Genomic DNA, 26251 nt, shown 5'->3' with positions numbered 1-26251 from the left:
TCAAAAGAAATTTTTAATTTTTATTTTTTAAAGATTTATTTATTTGAGAGAGGGCGAGAACAAGCAGATGGAGGGGCAAAGGAAGGAGAGAATATCCTTAAGCAGATTATCCGCTGAGCAGGGAGCCTAATGCCAGGCTCTATCCCAGGGCCCTGAGATCATGCCCCAAGCCAAAATCAATAGCTAACCAACTGAGCTACCCAGATGCTCCAGAATTTCTTATTTCTAAAATGATTATTTTGGTGTAATAATGTAAAAGGGTAATGATTTCCCTTCTTCCGGTTCTACAACACAACTCGTATTATTAATTTGGAGTCATAAACCCCCCACCCCTTTTTTTAAAGATATGCTTATTTTAGAGACAGGTTGAGAGAGAGAGAGAGACAGAGCATGAATAGGAGGGGCAGAGGGAAAGGAGAGAATCTCAAGCAGACTCTTGCACTGAGTGCAAAGCCTGACTCAGGGCTCAACCTCACAACCCCGAGATCAAAACGTGAGTTAAAATCAAGAGTGGGCTGCTTAACTGCCTGCACTACCAGGCGCTCCTGGAGTTATAAAATACTATTATATTATTGTTGCCTTGTATTTTCAGTCATTAATATAGGAATGGCTGCTAATTCAAGTCTTATCCAGTTGATCTTTTTTTGCAGGTAATTTTAAAAAAATGACTATTTTATTTGTTGATTTTGGTGTAGTTCCAGATTGTCAAGATCTTATAAATTACAGGTTTTTTTGTCAGACTATTAACCTAAAGTTGGGGAATATATGTACCTTAAAATTCTTCAGTTCCATTGAAATCAATGACATTTTGAAATAAGAAGGGCTAGTACGGAGTTTTGTGACTAAAGATCTTATGTCTTCACTTAAAATGCCATTTTTAGTAATTTCCCAGTATAGCAGTTTTATGATTGTACAACCAGCTACAAATCCAACTATATAGTTTATTAGCCTAATTTTTTTTCTCATTCTTACCTGAAGTAATTGTGGAAGAGTTTTTCAGATGTTTTAAAGAAAATAAGACTTACCAAGTATTATAGTTATAATAGACCTCTAATATTATTATTGTTTGATAGATACTGTATTATTACTTAAGAAAGATTAGTGATTGTTCCAATGCTATATGCTACACATTTTTACTTTCTTTCCTAAGGATCTACAATCCATCTATTTAATATTTTGCTTTTAAAATTTAGAAGCTTTGGGGCACCTGGGTGGCTCAGTGGATTAAGCCGCTGCCTTCGGCTCAGGTCATGATCTCAGGGTCCTGGGATCGAGTCCCGCATCAGGCTCTCTGCTCAGCAGGGAGCCTGCTCCCCCCACTACCCCCCACCCCTGCCTGACTCTCTGCCTACTTGTGATCTCTCTCTCTCTGTCAAATAAATAAATAAAATCTTAAAAAAAAAAAAAATAAAATTTAGAAGCTTTTAGTTTTTGGTTCTAGAATCCACCTCTTCTTGTTTTTTGAAAACTCATAGTACATTTATTTGTTTTCAGTAAAGTGAATTCCTTTGGATGCTGTGTGATTACTTGGACTGGTTAAAGTTGGAAAATATTTTCATGATGATATCCCTAAGTTCTTTGAGTTTTATGCAATATAATTTGTTGGGTCTGTAGTCTAGTACTTGTTTAAAATATTGTTTTTGTTTTTGGTTAGCGGATCATCTATTGCCAAGGAATGTGACAGCATTTAAATAGGAAAATATATGAAAAAATATGCAGTTGTGACAAACAGTAGTATTTTAGTAAATGCCCCTTCCTTGCCTTTTTTCTTTGTTAGCATTAAACCATCTGTCCCAAAAAACTGGCCTTTACTTTTTTTCTAACAGCTCTGTCTGCATATATATACACACATATATATGTTTGAAACTAAATATATGTTCCAAACTATCTCAAAATTTTTCCCATTTGCATATGTATGCTAGAGATTTTTTTCAGTTATAATGATGATACATGGTTAATACAAACATGCTCTGATTCCATTGTGTAAATGTGAGAGGATCCTAACAATGAAATGATGTATTCTCTAAAAGTTTCTGCTTAATACTTAGATTGTATAACCTGTAATATACCTGAAATTCAGAATTATTTGATAATTTATAAAAATTGATTTGTCAAAAAAAAATTGATTTGTCAAGTGTCATGTCCTAGTCTAAGTACTTTATATCAGTATTTCATTTAATTCTCACAACAGTTATGAAAGAGGAATTATCCTCATTTTATAGAGGAGGAAAATAAATTTAGGGGTAAAATATTGTACTCAAGGTTATGTAATAGAAGGTGGTAGAAGTAGGATTTGAACCAGGTCTGCCTTGAAAATTTATGCTCTTAACTACTTTAAAGGAAGTAATCTCAGCATCATTAATGACATTGTACTGTTAAAGGTGGTTGATTCACAGTATGAAAGTCTACTTATCGTTCTTGGAATTTTGTTACCTTGGGATCTCTTCATCTCAGGTGTAACATACCTCTGTTGCTGGGCTCAAGGTGGTTTGGGGACTACTTCTTTATGTCTTTGGGATTCACTAGCAATAGGCAGTTTTGGGAACATGTTTTACTACCTTACCTTTGACCCTCTCCTCTTTCCTTTGCACAGTGGTCCAGCCTTTCATACAGGGGTATTTGTGAGTTAGGTACTTGGAATTCCTGCATTATCAGCATTTATGTTTAAAAGGCAAAGGATCATATACATTTTTATTTGTTAAAAGGTATATACTTTTTTGGCAAAATGTTTTTGAAAATAATTGAACTATATATATCAGTAACATTGTTTTTTAAAAGCTAAGTAGATTATTTAAACAACATTATAACAGATTATAAAAATGGATCATTTAAAATGTTAACTGTAGGGGCAGGCATCTATTGCTTATGTTGGGATGTTACTGTCTTTTTGTCTTTTTTACTTTCTGTGTTCTGTGTCTTTGTTTTTTATAAGTAAAGGAAATACATTAAAAATTTCTGTGCTTTGGTTATTACATTGAAAATATTAGAAGGCAAACTGAATTTTAGTAGAAGTAAAGTTACTAAGTTTAATTACTTTCTTGTTTCTTACAGTGAACCTTGCACTTGCACTAGCAGCGAATGATTCGGTAGGTGTTTATTAATAAAAATATTATTTCATTAAAATGTTTTTTAAGGAAATGATAAAGAGCGTATTTTTCATTTATTCTGTCAGGGGCTATATCGTGTAGCTGTAGTCCCTTGCTTTTCTTTAAGGAACTAAGAAGTCTGTCATAAGTACTGAGTACATCTAATGGTAATGATGAAAATGGAAGGGGTCGAAGAATTCAGGCAGCGTTTGGAAGGTAGAGAAGGCAAGGAAATGGATTCTTCCTTAGAGTTTCCAAAAGATATGTGATTCTGCCAACACCTTAATTTTAGCTCATTGAAACCCATTTTGGACTTCTGTGATAATTTCTCACAGTAGAAGTAGGAAATAAATACAGGAAATCATTTTTCTTAGTTCTTAAATTTCCAAAGATGTCTTTATTTTGCCTTTGTATTTGATTTGACTTTGATTTGCCTAGATGTAGAATTCCAGGTTCAAAATAATTGCATCTCTGAACCTTGTAAACAACATTCCTTTTTCTTCTGTCATGCTAATGAAATATCTGATGCTAGTCTGATTCATATTGCTCTGTAATAACCTATGTTTTTCCCCTCCAAGCTTTTAGAGTTTTATTTATGTCTTTTAAGTTCAGAAATGTCACAAGTATGCATCCACTTGTTGACTTCAAAATTTTTTACCTGGCTGGAAATTAGCCAGGCAGTTATCAAGTTTTGAAATTTCTTCCTTGATTACTTTAAGTGGTGTGTTTGTTCTGTCTCCAGAAATCTATTAGATAGATATTAATTCTTTATGCATGTTAATTTTTTTTAGAAGATTTTATTTATTTATTTAACAGACAGAGATCACAAGTAGGCAGAGAGGCAGGAAGAGAGAGAGGGGGAAGCAGGCTCCCCACTGATTGGAGAGCCTGATGTGGGGCTCGATCCCAGGACCCTGAGATCATGACCTGAGCCGAAGGCAGAGGCTTTAACCCACTGAGCCACCCAGGTGCCCCTGCATGTTAATTTTTCTCTCATATTCTCCATATCTGTCTTTTGTTTTATGTTTTGGAAGATATCTTAGACTATTTTCCACATACTTTGTTGGGTTTTAGTTATTTAGCCCTTCTGATTTTTATTTTTAAATTCCAGAATTGTATTTTTTCCAGGTTTCCAGAACTCTTTCTTATATTACAAATACTGAGAAACAATGCGTCTATCATTCATTTGAATCTCTCTGAGGATGCTAATTAAAACTAATTCAAAAATTCTTCCTTTTAGTGATCTCTACTTACTTAGCATGGTGGTTTTTTTAATGTGGTCCTCAGACCAGCAGAATCATTATCACCTGGGAACTTGTTGGACATGCAAAATCTTGAGCACATCCTAAACCTAATGAATCAGAATCTATGAAGGTAGAATTCTGCAGTCTCTTTGTGTGTTTTCTCTACAACCTATTTTTAATTTGATTTAATTTAATCTAATTTTTTTTATAGAAGTGGATTCAACCTACAGTGGTATATTAGCTGGAATCTATGATTTAATCAGCCCCCTAGATGATTTTGATGCATGCTAATGTTTGAGAATCATGGATCTAGAGTTTGTGAAAACTCTTATCTGCTGATGACATCCTTTTTTGTTTTCTAGTGTGGTTATATTTTTTATTTGGTTTTAAACCATTTTTTCTCTTGTTGTTTCAGTGGGAATTTGGAAAGAAGAGAGATAATCATGTGTTTTTAGGCAGCCTTATTGAAGTAAGAGCCAGCAATATATTTTTAAAAATAATTTCTCTTAGGGGACTGAGTTACCCCGGAGAAGAAACACCATCTTTCTTAAAGAAGGAAGGAGACAGGGAAGAGTCAGTAGATGGAAAGGTAGATAATTTGTAGATGTGGGCATTTTTTTTTTTTTTTTTAAGATTTTATTTATTTGACAGAGACACAGCAAGAGAGGGAGCACTAGCAGGGGGAGTGGGGGAGGGAGAAGCAGGCCTCCTGATGAGCAGGCAGCCCTCTGGGGGCTAGGCTCTATCCTAGGACCCTGGCATCATGACCTGAGCCAAAGGTAGATGCCTAATGATTGAGCCATCCAGGCATCCCAGTGTGGGGATCTTTTAAGTTGGTTATCATTTTAGTCAAAGCCTTGAGTCTTGAGTCAGTGTGAAGCAGCTATGTAATAGGGATCAAAGGATAAAAAGAATAGTTAAAAAGGGGTTGATTCCTTCATATTAGATATTGCTAATCTTTTTTTTAAAGATGTTTTAAATTTATCTGATAGAGCACACAAGCAGGTGGAGCAGCAGGCAGAGGGAGAGGAAGAAGCTGGCTTTTTGCTGAGCAGAGCCCAACCTGGGGCTTGATCCCAGGACTTTGGGATCATGACCTGACCTGAAGGCAGATGCTTAACTGACTCAGCCACCCAGATATTGCCCCAGATATTGCTAGTTTTGATGAGATGGTAGTTCAGAAAATTTTTTTTTGTTTCTGTGTTTTTGTTTTTTTCCTTTTCTCTTTCAGAGAGCAGGGTTGAAGGCAGAATCATCTTTAGTGCTTTATATGTATGACGGAAATTGTCAACAAGAAAGGTAAAGCAGTAACACTTTACCTGGCTCATTTAGTAACCTTTAATATCCTTAGTGTTTTTAATGTTTGTAAAATCTTCCTTAGGAAGGTCTTTAGTATTCTGTGATCCTAATGAAGGTGTTTTTTGTTGTTCATTTCTTGATTTTTTTTTTAGCAAAGTTAGTGTTTTTGATTCAGGACTAGTGTGTTTAAACTGTGCTCTGCCAGAGGACAGCTTGCATACAGAAAAGAAGAGCTATATCTGTTCTATATGATTTATATGTATCTGGCATAGTATTTTACTCTTCTATTTCCCAATTTAAGATTTTATTAATATTACACTTATTTGGAGGACATGTTTGGTCCTTAGGGGAAGCTCATGGTTCCTCACAGCTCTTCTGTTTGCCTGAGTTGATATCGATGGCCAGAATATGTCTCTTTATGGGGTTAAAAACTCCAGTTAGGATGGTGTCTTTGGAGCCTCTCCAGTAATTCATTCCCAGGGAGGCTTAATTCTGTGGAGTTTGAATTATAAAAGGGGTCTCTGATTTTCTTTTCTATAGGCCATTTTTGTTTAAGACCTTGCTAACTTTTACCTCCTTTCTTTTCCATGGGTTGTACTTGCCCTTTTTCAGCATTGGAATAGAGATCCAGGTCCAGGAAAGGGATATAGGACCAGGAAGCTATTCATTTTACTTTTGATATTGACCTTAGTAGTCTCTAAACAAGATTGTGTAAACCCCAGGGGTGTGTGTAAGATAGTCCATTGGGATGTAGGAAGGAAATTTTTCTTTTCTATTTGTATTAATTTTTATCTTTTAAAATTTATGTTTTTTGTCTATGCTTTATAATTTATACTATGTTAGTATATATAGTATATATGGTAGTTGCAAAGTAATTTATAAACAAATATATTAACATATATTAAGGATATATGCTTAAACATTTTTTACTGATTGGAGTGCATGATCAGAAAATTTCAGATGTCACTAGCCTAGGCAAAAGGAATTTCTGGGCTGGATCAGATGCCCAATTTATAAGAAGACTACTTTATAGATTGAGGTAAAGGCCTTAATGGGAATAGTGTGTGGCTTTTCCTTTTTCCTTGTCTTTTGTACTTTCATTTGGGGGATGTAGAAGGTAGTATTGCAGAGCAGAGTTTGAGATCATATGTGCTATGCATCTAAATAATGCATCCAGTGATTTGTTGGAGCTGACTCATGCTTGTTTGTGAGGGCCAGTTGTTAAATTTTCAGGAATTTGGGAACTAGTTGATACCATGTTGTTACCATGAAATAGGCCATTGTGGGAATATTTAAGCCATGGAAGTTGGCAAATATTGAAAATCAGAACCCCACCCCATCTCGAGCCATTTGTTAAGCATTTCCTGGCACACCATAGGTCATATATATATTGGCAATCATTTTTTTGATTTTTCTTTTTTTCAATCTTTTAAATTTTATTTTATTTGTGTGTGTGTGTTTGTGTTCTAAAATTCATTATTTATGCCCCTCACCCAGTGCTCCATGCAATACGTGCCCTCCTTAATACACCACCAGGCTCACCCAACCCCCCACCCTCCTCCACTCCAAAACCCTCAGTTTGTTTCTCAGAGTCCACAGTCTTTCATGGTTCATCTCCCCCTCTGATTTTCCAATCTTTTTCTTTTTTTTTTCAGAGAGGGAGAGAGGGGCAGGGCTTGGGGAGGGGCAGAGAGAGGATCTTAAGCAGGCTCCACACCCAGTGCAGAGCCTGATGCAGGGCATGATCTTACAATGCTGAGATCATGACCTGAGCCAAAATCCAGAGTCTGGTGCTTAATTGACTGAGCCACCCAGGTGTCCCCTTTTTTCTGTCTTCTTAACCATGTTATGGGTTTCATTCTTTTACAGTATAAATTTAATAAACAGTGAGAAGGGCACTGAGACTGGGAGAGGGAAACATAAAGACTACCAGATACCACTGATTAGCTCTGAGAGATTCCTGTCAGTTCAGTTCATTTTAGTCCAACAAATATTTGAGTACCTATAACACTTGTTGCCAGATACCCTGGGAATATAAAGAAAAGTAAATGTGCTGTGGGAGTTCACAGCCAAGACTACATTCACAAAACAGTGTTGTGTGTGTGTATATGTGTTTGTTTAGGTGTGTATATATTTCTGTGTATCTGTGTATAGATAAATTCGGTTCAGTAATCATTTGTGAGAAGGTGCTAATTAAGACAACAGTAAGGTTTTATTGTGCTTCATAAGAGTAGACACGTTGTGTACTCTTAAAGGTTTTATAATCCTGTGAACACAAAAGGAAGATAAAAGTCTTAAAATGAGGAGATATATTCAAGGTCAAATATAGTAGTGTATCCTTCTAGGATGAGTAGCTTTTCTTCCAGAGAAAAGCGATCTTTTTTTTTTTTTTTTCCATAGAACATTTTCATGCACATAATTGTATTTGGTTCTCACAGAAACCTGTAATGCAATGTCATAGTATTTATCAGTTTTACAGTCTTTATTGATTCTGCCTTATCCTTGCCACATTTCATCAGTCAGCAAATACCCTTGTTTCTATCCCTGCGATGTTTTTCCAATATGTATTTTTCTATTGTCATTATTCCCACTCTAACTAAGACTCACATTACTGTTTGGCTCTTTTATTCATTTTATACTTCAGTTTTTGAGTGCCTCTTCTATCCTAAGCACTTTGTTTGGAGGATACAGAAAGGAACGAGACACCTGGTCCCTGCCTTTGAGGAACTCAGACTAGAAGACCACTGCAGTGGTCCAATCTATTACCTGCTTATGCTCAAATCCATTCAGTACATAATGCCTAATTACTCTTACTAAAGCATTATTGGAATTGCATCACTCCTGCTTAGTGTCACTACTGAATGCCTTTGCTCAAGATCTTCAACGATCTGGCTTCCATCTGCCTTCATAGGTTTGTGTTCAGCCTATCATCTAAATGGTCTTTGTGCTCTGGCCAATCTGGGTTACTTGAAGTTTCTTGCCAATTTGGGCTTGGATGTACTATGTTCTTGCTGAAATGGAGTATTTCCTTCACCTTTCTTCAGCTTACATGCCCTGTCTTCCAGACTACCATTTATGGCTGTGCTGGATATATCATGCATAAGGGTACTTGTCAAGGAGGTTGAGTATGATAGAAATCCAGAATACCCTCTTCTTGTACAACTGTAGGCTGCATTTTGTTTTGTTTTGTTTTATTTATTCATTTTTTTTTAAAGTAAGCTCTAGATCTAGCTTAGGACTTGAACTCACAACCCATTAAGAGTCACATGTTGTACCTCCTGAACCCGCCAGGCACTCCTGCAGGCTGCATTCTGATTCACACAGAGGCACTGTATGAGCCAGCTTTGCCCTGAGGGGCAGCTTAGTGAAGTGCTCCCTAAATTCCTTTTTTCTCTGTCTTGGGAAATCCAGTAGCACTATTTATTTGTATGATTATTGTTCCCATGCAACCATTCTGGTAATTTTTATAATGACAAATAATATAACTAACATTTATTGAGTCAAGCATTTTCCCTCATGACAGATTCTTAACTCATTTATGTTTCATAGCAACCATATGGGAATAGATACTATTATGATCCCTTTTGTAGCTAGAAAGCAGAAGTATTTGGAGGTTGAGTATTTTGCCCAGGGTCACTGAAGAAGTAAATGGCAGAGCCAAGATTTGAATGCTAACCTAGATCCTGTGCTCTTAACCTCCTTGCTCAACTGCTCCTACCTTAGGTAGATGTTTATAGTTAAAGATTGTGTTGTCTTCATCCTTGGCTATCCTTAGCAACTAGCACAGTGCTTTATGATTTTGGAAATGCACAATAAATGTTTGCTGCACGGATGAATTAAGTATATAGAATGGTTTCATAGTATGTCAAGTGACAAGTTTTGTTTTGTTTTTTGAGTGGTGTGGGACGAGAGGACTTTTTATGGCTTAGTGGGCTATTCACTGTTTTTTTCTTGCTTCTTAAAACATGGTGCATTCTATGATTCCACTTAACCCTTTTCTCATTTTATACTCTGTATCTGCTAATCTCATTTTTTCAAATCCCTGCTCCAGTTACTACTGATGTGCCCTTGGTTCCAAATTCGTTACCAGCCAGGATCTCTCTCCTGGGTACCAGACCTGTCTGTCTAGTTGTCTCTGTAGACATCACTGGAATGGCATCCAAGCTCTGTGTATGTAAAACCAAACCCTTTTCCCCTATAACTTTCTTTGTCCTATGGGATTTTTTGGTTCCTGCCCACCTTCAAATTGGTCACCCATTTCTGCTGCTTCTACCACTTAAAATTCTGTATATTGTGTCCTCTCCTTTCATTCCTTAATGCTGCTGCTTTATTCAGACTCTTTTTTTTTTTTAAAGATTTTATTTATTTATTTGACAGATAGAGATCACAGGTAGGCAGAGAGGCAGGCAGAGAGAGAGAGAGGAGGAAGCAGGCTCCCCGCTGAGCAGAGAGCCCGATGTGGGGCTCGATCCCAGGACCCTGGGACCATGACCTGAGCCGAAGGCAGAGGCTTTAACCCACTGAGCCACCCAGGTGCCCCTTTATTCAGACTCTTAACTGTGTACCTTCCGTGAGGTGATCCCTGCTGTCTATTTCTTTGCTATGATGTTTTGAGGAAAGGACTAACACTTAACCATATTATTTTAGAAGAGTTTACTTGTTTATCTCCTATGCTAATCTGTGAACCTTTTAGGGTCAATAGTTTTGGTTTTATTCCTCTTTTTTTAAAATCCTCAGTGCTTAGTCCAGTGATGATATATAGTAGATTTTTGGTAAATGTTGGTAATGACTGTGGGACATATTAAATGAAGAGTGGTTGTGAATATATATGCACACATACATATATATTTCATTTCTGTGGCAAATTCTAACTGTTGAATAAGTTGTTCACTGCTAAATTATGCTCTTTTCTTCCTGAGGAAATGAAATAATTAAAATTTAAATGGGGTAATGTATGTGAAGAGCTTAGCACACTGGCTGATACATAGTAAGTTCTAAATCACTTTTTGGTATGGGTGGCTAAATAAAAGCTTTTTGTAAGTAGTATTTCAAAGTAAAAGCTGATACATGTTTTACTTACTTGACTGTTTTCGCAAAACTTATTTTAGGTTTTTACTTATTTTCTGTTGCTAGAATGAATCATTAATTAGAATTTTAATTGAACTTAAAGATGGAAAATGAAGCAGTATTATCTTCAAAGAGTTTGGGTCTTTTTGTTTTTTTTTTCCCATTGATGTTTATCTTAAAATATTTTTTTCCCATGATCTCATAATGTCTTTACACTTAATCTTTCCAGACATACTTCTCTTCTTCACAAATTATCACTAGTGATTCTTTAAGTGTAATTAAGATTATCTTAAGCCTGTGAAGTTTTGTGATCATGTTATGAAAAATTAGGAATTTTTAGTTCAAGATTTACTTCAAGATTTAGTTTTGGTTTTTGAAAAGTTCAGCGATCTTGGAATATGTTATGTACCACCACTTAAAACACTGTAATTTTCTTCATTAATAGTTACATGTATAGCAGTTAATAAGTTATGTGTATAGCTTTTTGGTGTACAGAACTGGCCTTGATTCTGGTTCTGCCTCTTGGAAGCTGTATGACTTTGGCCTGTACCTATCTCCTAAGGTTTTAAGTATTAAAGGAGGTAATGTATATAAAGCATGAAGCACAGTGTCTGGCACATAATAAATGCTAATAAGAGCTATACTTATTAGCTATTGTAGTACTCCACATGCCAACCTGGACATTTTTTTTTTTTTTAAGATTTTATTTATTTATTTGAGAGAGAGAATGAGAGAGAGAGCATGAAAAGGGGGAGGGTCAAAGGGAGAAGCAGACTCCCTGCTAAGCAGGGAGTCCGATGGGGGACTCGATCCTGGGACTCCAGGATCATGACCTGAGGCAAAGGCAGTCGCTTAACCAACTGACCCACCCAGGTGCCCCTGGACATGTTATTATAATCTGAATTATTAGTTATGATGTGAATTTGGATTAAATATGTATGAAACTGTGTTTCTCACAATTACCTATGTGAAATCCTGATGTATAGTACTTAGTTCAAGTTTGTAAGCTCATCTTTTCTTTAATGCCAGTGTGGTGAGGGGATTGCACTATTTTCAAATTGACCTGTTCTTAATTTTTTTTTTTAAATTATTGTTTTGTGGTATATGTAACATACATTTCTTATAAAAATATTTTGTTTCAATATTATGGTTAGCTATTTTGGAGAAAGGGTACACTATTAGTGTTTGAAGTATAATAACTTTAAAGTTAAAGGGGAACTGGGGCAAGAGATCCAGAAGGAACATTTGCAAAACTGTAATTTTTTTCTTTTTGTTCTTCAATTCAAAGGTAATTCTTGGTAAGAACTGTGTTTTATAAGTGCATTTGAATTCATAAATTTTGACTTTCACCAAGGAGAAAAAGTCTCCAAAAATATATTTGCAATTAGAGCAAAAGTCTTTACTAAAACTAAGATTTCTTTTGGTATAAATGGAACTATTTGTAATAATTGATGACTTTTCTTGCAAATATTTGATAATTGTGATATGTACACATATGCATACATGGGGGATTATCACTTTATAATCAATGAAAAAAATAGATTTTTAATGAATTACTTTTTCTTATTCCTTCATATATAGATTTGTTCTTTCATTCATTCATTCATTCATTCATCAACCATCCATTTGAAGGCCTGTTATCTAGGTGCTCTGCTTAGTGTGGGAATACAGAATTGAAAAAAACCCTGTGTCTGTCCTCATCTTAGTTAATTTACAGCCTGAGTGACTGGGGGATTGTCATTTCCATTTAGAGCAGGGATCTCTGTATGACTTGATGATTCTTGTTTCCTGTCTTTTTTCTTTCCCATTTACCACAGATGGCTTTTTCTGCTCTTTAGCCTTCTATACTGTTCCAGTTTCTTCGCTCCCATTCCACGTGACTTTTCGTTGGTAATGTATTTACTGTTTTCTTCCTCTATCTAGTATATTTTTATTCATCATGATCTTCATCTCTTTCTGCCTCAGAGAAAGAGATATCACACCTGGTATCTTTATATGGACTCTTCATCCTTCACTTCCTACCTTTTCTAAGATGTTGATTCATTAATTCCTTCTGGTTATCTTCAGTTTCTCTTTACTAATTCCTTCCTTTTGATCTATTGATCTACTCATTTTACTCATACACCCCGAAAAATATAAATGTGCATTTTTTGCGTTAGTGAATAAAACAGCAGATTGTCTTTACCTCGTTTCCCTCAAGCTTCTGCCCTCTGTTACTTTCCCATTATAGGCATACTCATACTGGAGAGAGTAATCTATACTGGTTATGTCAGTTTACCTGATTCCCATTTATTTCACTACTTCCATAATTTTACTTATCACCATACAACTGAATTTCCTCTCCTAGTTACCAGTTATCTGCCAAGTGTATTTGTTCCCTTTCTCTTGATTCTGCTTGATTTCCTGCTGCATGTGATACTGCTGACACCTTAAGAGAATTTGTTTGGCTTTCACAACAACCTTCTGTCTTAATTCTTCCCCCTTTCTCTGACTCTTTCAATTTCCTCTCTAACTTTTCATATTATTCCATTTCCATAACTTCTGATTTTTGTCCCTCATACGTGCACATCCTCCTTTGTTTTCATATACTGCTTCTTCAGTGTCTATGTCTTTTTTAAAATCCTTATTTTCAGTAGTTTACTCAAGATCTCCATATGGTGTTTTACAGATTATGTCAGATATATTTATTTATTTGTTTATTCTCCAAGATTCAAATTAACAAATAATATAGTATTAGTTTTAGGAGTAGAATTTAGATTCATCACTTACATATAACACCCAGTGCTCATCACAAGTGCCCTCCACATCACCCAGTTACCCCATTCCACCACTCACTTGCCCTCTAGCAACACTCAGTTTGTTCTCTAGTTAAGAGTCTCTTGTGGTTTGCCTCCCTCTCTGTTTTTATCTTATTTTTCCTCTCCTTCCCCTATGTTCATCTGTTCTTTGTTTTTTAAACTCCACATGAGTGGAATCATACTGTATTTTTCTTTTTCTGACTGGCTTATTTCACTTAGCATAATACACACTGGTTCTGCCCATGGTGTTGCAAATGGCAAGATTTCATTCTTTTTTGATGGCTGAGTAATATTCCTGTGTGTGTGTGTGTGTGTGTGTGTGTGTGTGTGTGTGTGTGTTTGTGTTTATACACATCTTCTTTATGCATTCATCAGCCAATGGATATTTGGGCTCTTTCCATACTTTGGCTATTGTTGATAGTGCTGCTGTAAACATTGGGGTGCATCTGCCCCTTTGAATCAGTATTTTTGTATCCTTTGGATAAATACCTAGTAGTACAATTGCTGAATTGTAGGGTAGTTGTCTTTTTTTTTTTTTTTAAGATTTTAAAGATTGTATTTATTTATTTATTTGAGAGAGACAAAGAGAGAGAGCGTGAGAGGGGGAAGGTCAGAGGGAGGAGCAGAACTCGCTGCGAAGCACGGAGCCTGATGCAGGACTTGATCCTGGGACTCCAGGATCATGATCCGAGGCGAAGGCAGTCCCTTAACTAACTGAGCCACCCAGGCACCCTGTCTTTTTAACTTTTTAAGGAACCTCCATACTATTTTCCAGAGTGGCTGTACCAGCACTGTATCAGCTGTATCAGCTGTACCACCAACAGTGTAAGAGGGTTCCCCTTTCTCTGCATCCTTGCCAATATCTCATTTCCTGTGTTGTTAATTTTAGCCATTCTGCAGATATGTCAGATTTAAATGATTGAAATGGAACTCTTTCTCTGTAAACCTCTGTTCCTGTATTCCTTAATAATTCACTTACATGTTACTATCACCCATTTCAGTTACCTGTTGTTATGAAACAAGCTACCCTAAAGTGTGTGACATCAAGCAACAGCTGTTATGTTCACAGATTCTGTGAGACAGGAATTTGGACAGGACATAGCAGGGATGGCTTGTCTTTGTTCTACAGTGTTTGAGGCTTCACCAGGGAAGACTCAAAAGGCTCGATCTGGAGGCTCTTCACTCACATCCTTAACTCTTGGATTTGAAGACTGAGTTTGGCTGGGATAGTTGATTGGAGTGCATTTCCATGTTACATGAGCTTCCTTATACATGGAGGCCTTAGTGTAGTAGTTTGACTTCTTAAATAGTGGCTCAGGGCTCCAAGTTTGTGTCCCAGGGAATAGGGAAGCTGTATTGTCTTCTTTGACCTAGGCTTGATAGTCAGCCTAAATTCTGGATTGAAGTAGTCCTCCCCAGATTCAGGAAGAGGAAACACAGACCAAACTTCCTGGGAGGGGTATCAAAAAGTACGTGTCCATGTTTTAAAATTACCATACCAAATCTGCTCGTATCTTACTTAGAAACCTTGATATTATCCTTGTGTTTCATTTCTCTAATCCCATTCTTCTTTTGTGTATCAGCCACTAAGTACTGGCCTTTTTAATTTGAGAAATACCTGCTTTTCTCCATTATCATGAACCTTGGTAAGAATTTGATCACATTTCATTTAAGAGTTTTCTGTAACCTCTTATTTGATCTATATAATCTCTCTCACCTTGAATTAAATAATTCCTCATATTGATTGTAGGATAGTTCTTACTACATACAGGTCTCTGTCCGAATTGCATAGCTTAGCTCTTAAAGGTTGGCTCTACCTAAATTTCCAGTGTGTGCTTGACTTTGTGTTAACTGGTCCTTTGAATTGACTGTCTTCCTTCCTCGCTCATTTCCTTTCATCCTTCAGGTCTCGTGTTGGCTGTTCCTTCCTATGTGAAGTCTTCTTAGAGGCTTCAAATAATGTCAGTTCTTCCATTATTTGTTCATATATTTATCTTCTGCCATTAGGGTGACTGTAGCTTCCATGAGGCCAGGGACTGTATCTTAAATCATCTGCCACTATTGCCAGGCCCATCATTACATACTTGGTAAATGCTTGCTAGGTTGATTGGAAACAGATTATACTTTGGTGGAATTCTCCAAAGGTTTGAGTTACTGGGCTTTATTAAATGTCTGTTAAAGTTTTTAAATAAGGGAGTTTATATTCTGTACTTCAACAATTTTATTTCATTTAAAACATATACAACAAAACCCAAAAAGACCTATTTGAAATATTATTCTTGTGTGCCAGAAAATTTAGGGAAGTGGGCAAGTATTAGATAGCTAGAAGGATAAAGTTGAGATCAGAATAGTATTGTTTTCAGAAGTGGCATTTTTAAGCTCTAAATTTGGCCTTGAAATATTCCACATTACAGATTTTGTTCCAGCCTATTTCTCTTTTGTCAGAAACATGTGATAGTTCACTTTTGGCAGTTGCACTCTGTGAAAGGGCTAGGGTCAACACTGCTATGCAGAAATGGGTCACTGAGTGTTCACATGAAAGGGGGAAAAACTTTTAAAGAGTCTTTATGTATTGTTGGTGTAATAAGACTAAATAATTATAAGCTTGAACCTCTCGCCATATTCTTGCTTCCTCCTTTGCCTCTCAAGTGCTTTGCCAAATTAACCACATCAACCAATTTTATAGAAAATGGATTGCTGTTTTCAGTAGTTCTTTAGCTGTTATTCTTAAGAAGCTTCTTCAGAAAGTCTCTTCTTGTCTTCCAAAAGGACATAAGTCTCCTTTGTACTTCCATAAAAATCTTAAATGGTCACTTAAAGAGAGCAGACAGTATGTTCTACTTCTGTGATTGATAAAGTGTAACTGCCTATTTTTCAGCTGAGTTGGAGGGAAGAACTCTATCCTACTGTAGCTTTAAAAGATGATTTTATTACTGTCAAGACAGATAATAAGCTAGGATTTTCTAAGAGCAATAAATGACAAAGTTGGTTTATGCCTGTGGCTTTTAAACAATATAACATTCTTAAATTAAAGTGGGACTGGAGTAGTCTTTAAAAGCAGTCCCCCTGCATGGGTTGTTCTCTGTTTAGATTTTTCCTGAATAGAATAAGACACACAAGTTTTCTTCAAACTCTGGAGCAGAGTTTGCTCTGAAATCTGCTGGAATGTTATCTGGAGTGTGATGGGGCTCTTTGCCAGTCACCATGGAAACTGATCATGCTCTATCTAGTTCTATCCTTTGAGCTATTTGGGGTGGCTTAAATAAAAGATGACCAACATATCTAATCCTGTTCTTCACTTATATGTTTTCTTCAAAAATAATTAAAAATACAGCTTACTTAAGAGCGAATAGGAGAGCTGTATCGTTTCTATTAGGTTATTTAAAATATTCTATGCATTTGAAGATATTCTGGCCAAGAAACATGAATGAAAATTTTCATATTGGTGTCTTGTTTGTTGGCCTTTGTGCTTATATATGCAACAGAATAACAAATGCTAAATTTCCATTTACCTGCTTAGTGATGGAGTGGAACTTGTTATAGTAATTAAGGTATGGGTATTATTTTATCATACCATTGCCAAGTGAAATGGGGTTTAAGTGCTGATGATGGAGACATAAAAGTTAAAAGCATCTGTGAGCAATTAAGATAATTAAATATTCAGATATTATAGACATTCAGTAGTACATCTTCCAAAATGACCAGTCTATCTAAAGTTAGGGAGAGGTTTATATTTATGGTAATGTTTAGAAATTTGAACCTAGTCTCTCTTATTTCCTTAGTGGGGAATTGGTGAACAGAAGGGGAAGAGCTGGGTTGAAGCTGTCTGAGGAGTTGACTGGTGCTTTTTTTTTTAATTAGTTAATTTTAAAAATTGAGGTGAAATTCACATTGACCAAGGGTTTTGTGTTATGGGACACACTGATTGCATTTTTCCATTTTCAAGGGTTTGTTCCATTTTCAAGGGCTGACTCTGATTAAAAAGGTATAATGGGATATTGGGTGATTAAGGGTTCCTCTTGGTTATTTCAAATAACATGATTTCCTTTAATGTATAATAGTGTCTATTTATATGAAACGAAAGTGAAGGGTCTAATACTTGGTGCTTTGACAAATAAGGAGACTTATATTTGTTAAAGTATTTACTGAATATTTACCATTTGCTGGGCACTTTTCTGGGTCCTGGAGATATAGTGGTAAAAAAGTCTAAGTTTCTGTTCTTAAGGAGTTTATATTCTAGTACAGGAGATAGAATAGATAAACATATACTTTTAGGTAGTAATAAGAGTTATGAAAGATTGTAAAGCAGTGTAAGGAGATAGTAATGGAAGGTGGTCTTTTAGATGGGGTTGTCAGGAAGGGGCTCTCTGAACACATTTGAACAGAAATCTCACTGAATTGAGAAACTGGGCCACAGGAAAGGCAAAAGCCCTGAGGTTGGTTCAACTTAGCTTATTTTAAAGAACAGCACGAAAATCTGTGTGGTTAGTTAGAGTGGACTCAGGGAGATATAGGCAGGAACTTGTTAGGCAAACCCTCATGAGCTTTGGTGGAAATCTGGATTTTTTTCTGAGTATGATCTGGTAGATTTTTGACCAGGGCGGTGATATGATTTAACTTACTCCTTAAAAGGATGTGGTTTTATTTTAGAGTATAGATGTAAGGGAATAAGAATAGAAGCAGGGAGATTTGACTAATATCTAATGCAGTAGTTTAAGCTGAAGATGATAGCTTGGACTGTGATCTACGGTGGTGGTAAAGATGTAGTGGTAAGTGTTCAGGTTCTAAAATTATGTTGAAAGATAGAGACAGGAGGACTTGGTGATAAATTGGATGTGGATGATTAAGGAAATAGATGGTTTCTTGTTACTTTCTTTTTTTGATACAGCAAAATGATTTACATAATTTAATATTTTAACCATTTTTATATATATAGTCCAGTGACATTATTTGCATTCACACTATTATACAACCATTAGCACTATCCATCCCCAGAACTATTTCATCATCCCAAACTGAAATTCTGTATCTGTTAAATAATGAGTCCCTCTTTCCTCCACTCCCAGCCTATGGCAGCTGGCATTCTACTTTTGTTCTCTATGAATTTGGCTACTCTAGGTACTCATGAGGCAGAATCATAACGGTATTTGTCCTTTTGTGTCTGCTTCTTTCACTTAGCATAATGTTTTCAAGATTTATCTATGTTGTAGCATGTATCTGCATTTCATTTCTTTTTAGCTTTCTTGATTTTGGTTTAAGCAACTGTGAGAGAGTTTAAAAAATTGATATTTTTCAAAAATATTCTAATTGGTATAGCACATTGGTTTTAAGTGGTTGTCTGCTTGTTAGTTTATTAGCCAATTCCCTTCCTTTCTTTGTCTTAAAATAGTGGTAAGCTTTGGTATTTTAGGAGTTCTCTGAGAAATTAAAAAATTGTGGCAAGATGACTTGGGTATTGACAAGAATGGTTATTTCCAAAAACTACATAGCATAGTAATTTTATCATGGTAGAGACAGTTGAAAATTAATAGATGCTAGTGATAATAGGATAGAGGGGGCTTGTTTATGAATGGAGCATTTTAGTGAGCAAACACCAGCTGTGCACCACTAAAGGTGGCATTCATCCAGGGGAAAGACATTTTGAGGAAAATTTGTGTACTTTTTTTTTTTTTTTTGAAATAGCAGAGAGGCTTTTTAGTTAGATTGCTGGTCTCTTTTCTTTTCCAAAGGATTAAGTTTCAAAAGAAGGATCAGACCACTCTGGTGGGGTGAGATGGGGTGGAGGACATATTTGGAATAAGAAGGATGTTTGCAACATAGTGGGTAGAACTTTCCCTAGGCACTGTGGTTCTTAGGCATTTGACCAAGTACTTAAGAGCCAAATCTTAATATTACTTGTTTTTCTTCATTTAATGAGAATTGCTCAGCTTAATTAGCTCTCAGTTTTGTTCCTCTCAGTGGTCACACTGCAGAGCTTGTGAATATCAATTCTTTTAAAAGAATTTTCCCCATTATAAATAATACATGTTTTGAGCATCAAATCTTTACAAAAGTAGTCTGGTAGTAGAAAATGTTTTTATAATGGAGAAAGAAGGGGTTGATTTCATGTTACCAAAGGGTGTTATAAGTAATCAAAAGAAAAAGGAAAATTTGAGAATCTAGAGAGTCTATCAAATGTCATTTTTAAAAGAGGAAATTGAAGTCAGGAAAGAACAGATTTGCTTGGAAACAAGCCCTATAAATGGAACTTGAGTAGCTAACATCTGCCTTCGACTAAAATCCCCTGCAAAGCTGTGACTTCTTGTAGTCCTTGAGTTAGGACTTTGATATTTTCATATTTGCCATGGAAATGATTGTGATAATATAAATGATGTTTTATTTTTATACATGATTAAATAGGGAAGATGGAAGCCAGCTGTTGTTGAAGTGCGTGTCTTACGAAACATTGGAGGGTACATGACATAGGCAGTACTAAATCAAAGGTGGCAGAGAGGGTATTGCTGAGGCTCATGGAGCAGGGGTGGGACAGATAACTTATCTTGGTGACTCTTGGTTTTGGCTCTGGCAGAGTTGGATAGGTTAGCTAATTACATTACATGACCTGTGGTTTTATGACTCAGTTTGTGAAACTGGAGAACCCAACGCATTCTTTTACAGTGTGTTTATTAAGTATCTGCTGTATGTCTGACACCAAGGTAGGAATTTTGGATAGAGTGGTGGATAAGACAGTCCAGCTTGTTTATTTACATCTGTAATAAGTGCCGCAAAGAGAAATCCCATCGTTGTGGGGCATTTAACAGAATACTGATCCTAATCTGAGGGTTGAGGGAGGACTTCCCAGAGGGATTAATGATACCTGCTTTCCTGCAACCTCCACTACTCTCTGTCACATTACTGTTTCACTTTTTTCAAGGTCTTATTTATCTTTTCCTTTCATGTCTCCACTTCCTCCCTTTTCCTGCAGTTGGAATGAAAACTCCTGGGACAAAGGCCTTTATGCCAGGAAACTGTGGTCGAAAGAAGCACGGGTGGGGTGGTGGTATGAAGGAACTGAAAGAAGGCCAGTGAGGTAGTCAGTGTGAGTCATTGTGAGAGGGAAAGTAGTAACCTTAGCGATGGTGTCAAGAATTTTAGAATATATCATACTGGTAACGGGAAGCAATTTTAGACAGCGGATAGACATGATCAGATTTACTTAAAAATTACATTACTGCCACATGGTGAATGGAAGGAATATTTGAGTGGGTGCAGAAGACCAATTTAAGCTATTACACCAACCTAAGCAGAAGAGCATAGTGAGGTCTTAGACTAGGGTGTTGGTAGAGGAAATGGAAGAGGAATTTTGGTAGGTCTTGTTGATGGACTGGATATAGGAGAGGAGAGGAAGGACTCAGCAATGACCTCCATTCCAGGTTTCTTGATTGTACAACTGAATTGATATCAGATACATTTTCCCAATGCATTTGAAAAATACTTATTTTCAGATTTGGTATACAGTAGAATTGCCCTGATTGCAAAAACTCAGTAATGTGTTGACCTTTCCAGTCAACTTTTGGTCAGGATAGAAGAGCGCAGTACTTTTTAGTCTATTTTGTTTTACCCGCTAATAAGTAATCTGTATCCTTGCTTGAGGTTTGTTAATTTTTATAATTGGAGTCCTACCACTTTTAAGAATTTTTTTGATTTGCTTTTTATTTTGATGTAGTCCCAATAGTTTGTTTTTGCTTTTGTTTCCCGTGCTTCTGGGACCTATCTAGAAAAAAGTTGCATGACTGATAAAAGAAAATTACTGCCTGTACTTTCTTCTAGGATTTTTATGGTTTCAGGTCTCATCTTTAGATCCTTAATCCATTTTGAATTTATTTTTGTGTATGGTAAAAGAGGGTGGTCCAGTTTTATTCTTTTGGATGTAGCTGTCTTGTTTTTCCAGCACCATTTGTTGAAGAGACTGTCTTTTTCTCATTTCATATTCTTGGTTCTTTTATCAAAGATTAATTGGCTATATATCATGAGTTTGTTTCTGGGCTTTATATCCTGTTCCATTGATATATGTATCTGTTTTTGTGCCAGTATCATACTGTTTTGATTACTACAGCTTTGAAGTATAACTTGAAATCTGGAATTGTGATACTTCCAGCTTTCTTTTTCTTTTTCAAGATTGTTTTGGCTATTTGGGGTCTTTTGTGATTCCATACAAATTTTGGGATTACTTGTTCTAGTTCTGTGAAAAATGCTGTTGGTATTTTGACAGGGATTGCATTAAATCTGTGGATTGCTTTGAGTAGTATGGACATTGTAACAGTATTATTCTCATTCTACATTCTGTAATCTATTCTATTTTATTCTAATCCATGTGCATGAAATATCTTTCCATTTATTTGTGTTGTTTTCAGTTTCTTTCACCGGTGTTTTATAGTTTACAGAGTACAAATCTTTTACCTTTTCAGTTAAGTTTATTCCTAGGTATTTTATTATTTTGATGTAGTTGTAAATGGAGTTGCTTTCTTGATTTCTTTTTTTGTCGCTTCATTATTAGTATTTATAAATACAGCAGATTTCTTTACAATGATTTTGTGTCCTCTGACCTTACTGAATTCATTTATCAGTTCTAGTAGTTTTTTGGTATAGTTTTTAGGGTTTTCTTTTTTTTCCCCCAAGCTTTTTTTTTTTTTTTTTAATTTATTTTATTTGAACTCAGCTTAGTTAACATATAGTGTAGTATTAGTTTCTGGAGTATAATTTAGTGATTCATCATTTACACACAACATCCAGTGCTCATCACAACAAGTGTTCTCCTTAATAACCATGACCCATTTAGCCCATCCTCTCCACCCAGCTCCCCTCCAGAAACCCTCAGTTTGTTCTCTCAAGTTAAGAGTCTCTTATGGTTTGCTTTGCTTTCTGTTTTTATCTTACTTTATTTCTCCTCTCCTTCCCCTATTGTTCATCTGTTATGTTTCTTAAATTCTACATATGAGTGAAATCATATGGTATTTGTCTTTCTCTGACTTATTTCACTTAGCATAATACATTCTAGTTCCATCCACATTATTGCAAATGGCAAGATTTTATTCTTTTTGATGGCCGAGTAATGTAAATAACAAATCTCTTTATCCATTCTTTCAGCCAATAGTCATTTGTGCTCTTTCCAAACTTAGTCTGTTGTTGATAATAGTGCTATAAACATCGAAATGCATGTGCTCCTTTGAATTAGTATTTTTGTATCCCTTGGATAAATACTTAATAGTGCAATTGCTGGTCATAGGGTAAATCTATTTTTAACTTTTTGAGGAACCTCCATACTGTTTTCCGGAGTGGCTGCATCAATTTGCATTCCTACCCATAATGTAAGAGGGTTCTCCTTTCTCTGCATCCTTGCCAGGATCTGTTGTTTTCTGAGTTGTTAATTTTAGCCATTCTTACAGGTATGAGGTGGTATTTCATCATGGTTTTTGATTTGTATTTCCCTGATGATGAGTAATGTTGAGCATTTTTTCATGTGCCTCTTAGCCATTTGTATGTCTTCTTTGGAGAAATGTCTGTTCATATCTTCTGCCCATTTCTATTTAATTTTGGGGTTTTGATTTTGATGAGTTCTTTATAGATTCTGGATACTAGCCCTTTATTTGATGTCATTTGCAAATACCTTCTTTCATTCTATTGGTTGCCTTTTAGTTTTGAGAATTGTTGCCTTCACTGTGCAGAAACCTTTTATCTTGATGAGGTCCCAGTAGTTCATTTTTGCTTTTGTTTCATTTCCCTCTGGAGACGTGTCTGGTAAGACGTTGCTGAGGCTGAGGTCAAAGAGGTTGCTGCCTTTTTTCTCTAGGATTTTGATGTTTTCTACATTTAGGTGTTTTATCCATTTTGAATTTATTTTTGTGTATGGTATGAGAAAGTGGTCCAGTTTCATTCTTCTCCATGCTCCTGTCCAGTTTTCCTAGCACCATTTGTTGAAGAGACTTTTTTCCATTGGATATTCTTTCCTGCTTTGCTGAAGACTAGTTGACCATATAGTTGTGGGTCCATTTCTAGGTTCTCTAGATAGTTCCATTGATGTATATCTGATTTTGTGCCAGTATCATACCATCTTGATGATTATAACTTTGTAATACAGCTTGAAGTCTGCTATTTTCATACCTCCCACTTTGCTTTTATTTTTCAAAATTACTTTGGCTATTTGGGGTCTTTTCTGATTCCATACCAATTTTGGATTGTTTGTTCTAGCTCTGTTAAAAATGCTTTTGATATTTTGATAGGGATTGCACTGAATGTGTAGATTGCTTTGGGTAGTATAGAAGTTTACTTGTTCTTTTTTTTTAAAAGATTTTATTTATTTATTTGACAGAGAGAGAGATCACAGTAGGCAGAGAGGCAGGCAGAGAGAGAGGGGGGAAGCACGCTCTCCGCCGAGCAGAGAGCCCGATGGGGCTCGATCCCAGGACCCTGAGATCATGACCTGAGCAGAGGCAGAGGCTTAACCCACTGAGCCACCCAGGCGCTCCAATAATATTTGTTTTTCCAGTCCATGAGCATGGAATGTTTTTCCATTTCTTTGTGTCTTCTTCAGTTTCTTTCATAAATGTTCTATAGTTTTCAGTGTAACCTCTTTGGTTAGGTATATTCCTGCGTATCTTATAGTTTTAGTTGCAATGTAAATGGGATTGAATCCTTGATTTCTCTTTCTGCTGCTTTATTATTGGTGTATAGAAGTGCAACAGATTTCTGTATGTTGATTTTATATACTGCAACTTTGCTGAATTCCTCTATCAGTTCTAGCCATTTTTTTTGTGGACTCTTTTAGGTTTTCTATATAGAATATCATGCCATCTACGAAGAGTGAAAGTTTGACTTCTTTCTTGCTGAGATGGATGCCTTTTATTTCTTTTTTTTTGTCTGATTGCTGAGGCTAAGACTTCTAGTACTATAATGAACAACAGTGGTGAGCATGGACATCTGTGTTGTGTTCCTGACCTTAGAGGAAAGGCTCTAAGTTTTTTTCTATCGAGGATGATATTAGCTCTGGGTTGGGTATGGATATGTTCTTTCTATCCCTACTTTCTTGAGGGTTTTTATCAAGAAAGGATGCTGTATTTTGTCAAATACTTATTCCCTATTGAGAGGATCATATAGTTCTTGTCCTTTCTTTTATTAATGTGGTGTATCACGTTGATTGTTTTGCAGATATTGAACCACCCCTGAAGCCCAGGAATAAATCCCACTTGAACATGGTGAATAATACTTTTAATGTACTGTTGGATTTGATTAGCTAATATCTTGTTGAGGATTTTTGCATCCATGTTCATGAGGGGTATTGGTCTATAATTCTCATTTTTGGTGGAGTCTCTCTGGTTTTAAAATCAAGGTAATGCTGGCCTTGTAGAATGAGTTTGGAAACTTCCCTTCTATTTCTGTTTTTTGGAACAGCTTCAAAAGAGCAGGTATTAATTCTTCTTTAAGTGTTTGGTAGAATTCCCCTGGGAAGCCATCTTGTCCTGGGGTCTTGTTTGTTGGGAGATTTTTTTAAATAAACTGCTTCAGCTTCTTTGTTGGTTATGGCTCTGTTCAGATTTTCTGTTTCTTCCTGTTTCAGTTTTGGCAGTTTGTATGTTTCCAGGAATGTATCCATTTCTTTCAGATTGCCCAGTGTTTTGGCATATGATTGCTTATAATATTCTCTTATAATTGTTTGTATTCTTGTGGTGTTGGTTGTGAACTCTCCTTTTTCATTTGTGATTTTATTTGGGTTCTCTTTTCTTTTTGATAAGTCTGGCTAGGGGTTTACCAATTTTGTTAATTCTTTCAAAGAACCAGCTCCTAGTTTTGTTGATATGTTCTACTGTTTTATTTTTATTTCTTTATCATTTATTCATGCTCTGATCTTAATTATTTTCCTGCTCCTGCTAGTTTTAGGCTTTATTTGCTATTCTTTTTCTAGCTCTTTTAGGTGTGAGGTTAGATTGTGCATTTGAGACTTTTCTTGCTTCTTGAGGAGAGACTCTATTGCTAGATCCTGCTAGATACTTCCCTCTTATGACGGCCTTTGCTGTGTCCCAAAGGTTTTGGACTGTTGTGTTTTTATTTTTATTTGTTTCCATGTATTATTTAAATTCTTCTTTAATTTCCTGATTAACCCATTCATTCTTTAGTATGCTGTTCTTTAGCCTTTATGTTTTGTGATCTTTCCAAATTTTTTCTTATGGTTGACTTCAAGATTCATAGCATTGTGATCTGAAAATATACATGGTATCATCTCAGTCTTTTTATACTGGTTGAGGCATGATTTGTGACCCAATATATGATCTGTTTTGGAGAATGTTCTATGTGCACTTCAAAAGAATGTGTATTCTGCTTTAGGCTGAAGTGCTCCAAATATATCTGTTAAGTCTATCTGCCATTATGTCATTCAAAGCCTTTGTTTCCTTGTTGATCTTCTGCTTAGATGATCTGACATACCTACTGTATGAGTAGGGCATTAAAGTCCCATATTATTATTGTATTGTTATTAATGAATTTCTTTAAGTTTAATTTATATATTTATATATTCATTTGTTATTAATTGATTTACATATATTTGCTCCCAAGTCGAGGTCATAAATATTTATAGTTGTTAGATTCTTTTGTTGGATAGACCCCTTTATTATGACAGAGTGCCCTTCTTCATCTTTTATTACAGTCTTTGGTTTAAAATCTAATTTGTCTGATGTAAGTATGGCTACTCCAGCTTTCTTTTGATGTCCATTAGTATGATAAATGG

General features: G+C 35.9%; 1 protein-coding gene across 2 annotated transcripts in view; it reads left to right on the top strand.

Annotated features, from left to right (window-relative positions):
• Window positions 1-26251, top strand: part of NUBPL (nucleotide binding protein like) — a 212309-nt gene that overhangs the window by 1823 nt on the left and 184235 nt on the right. For both annotated transcript variants that reach the window (XM_032848885.1, XM_032848884.1), the window contains exon 3: window positions 3052-3086. In XM_032848885.1, the coding sequence (XP_032704776.1) occupies window positions 3052-3086 (35 nt within the window). The remainder of the gene's footprint in view (window positions 1-3051; window positions 3087-26251) is intronic.

Source organism: Lontra canadensis, unplaced genomic scaffold, assembly GCF_010015895.1.
Source record: "Lontra canadensis isolate GAN:19392208 unplaced genomic scaffold, GSC_riverotter_1.0 scaffold214, whole genome shotgun sequence".
In the NCBI taxonomy this organism is placed as follows: Eukaryota; Metazoa; Chordata; class Mammalia; order Carnivora; family Mustelidae; genus Lontra; species Lontra canadensis.
The sequence above is the reverse complement of the archived record's forward strand: the minus strand, read 5'-3'. Positions and strand labels throughout refer to the sequence as shown.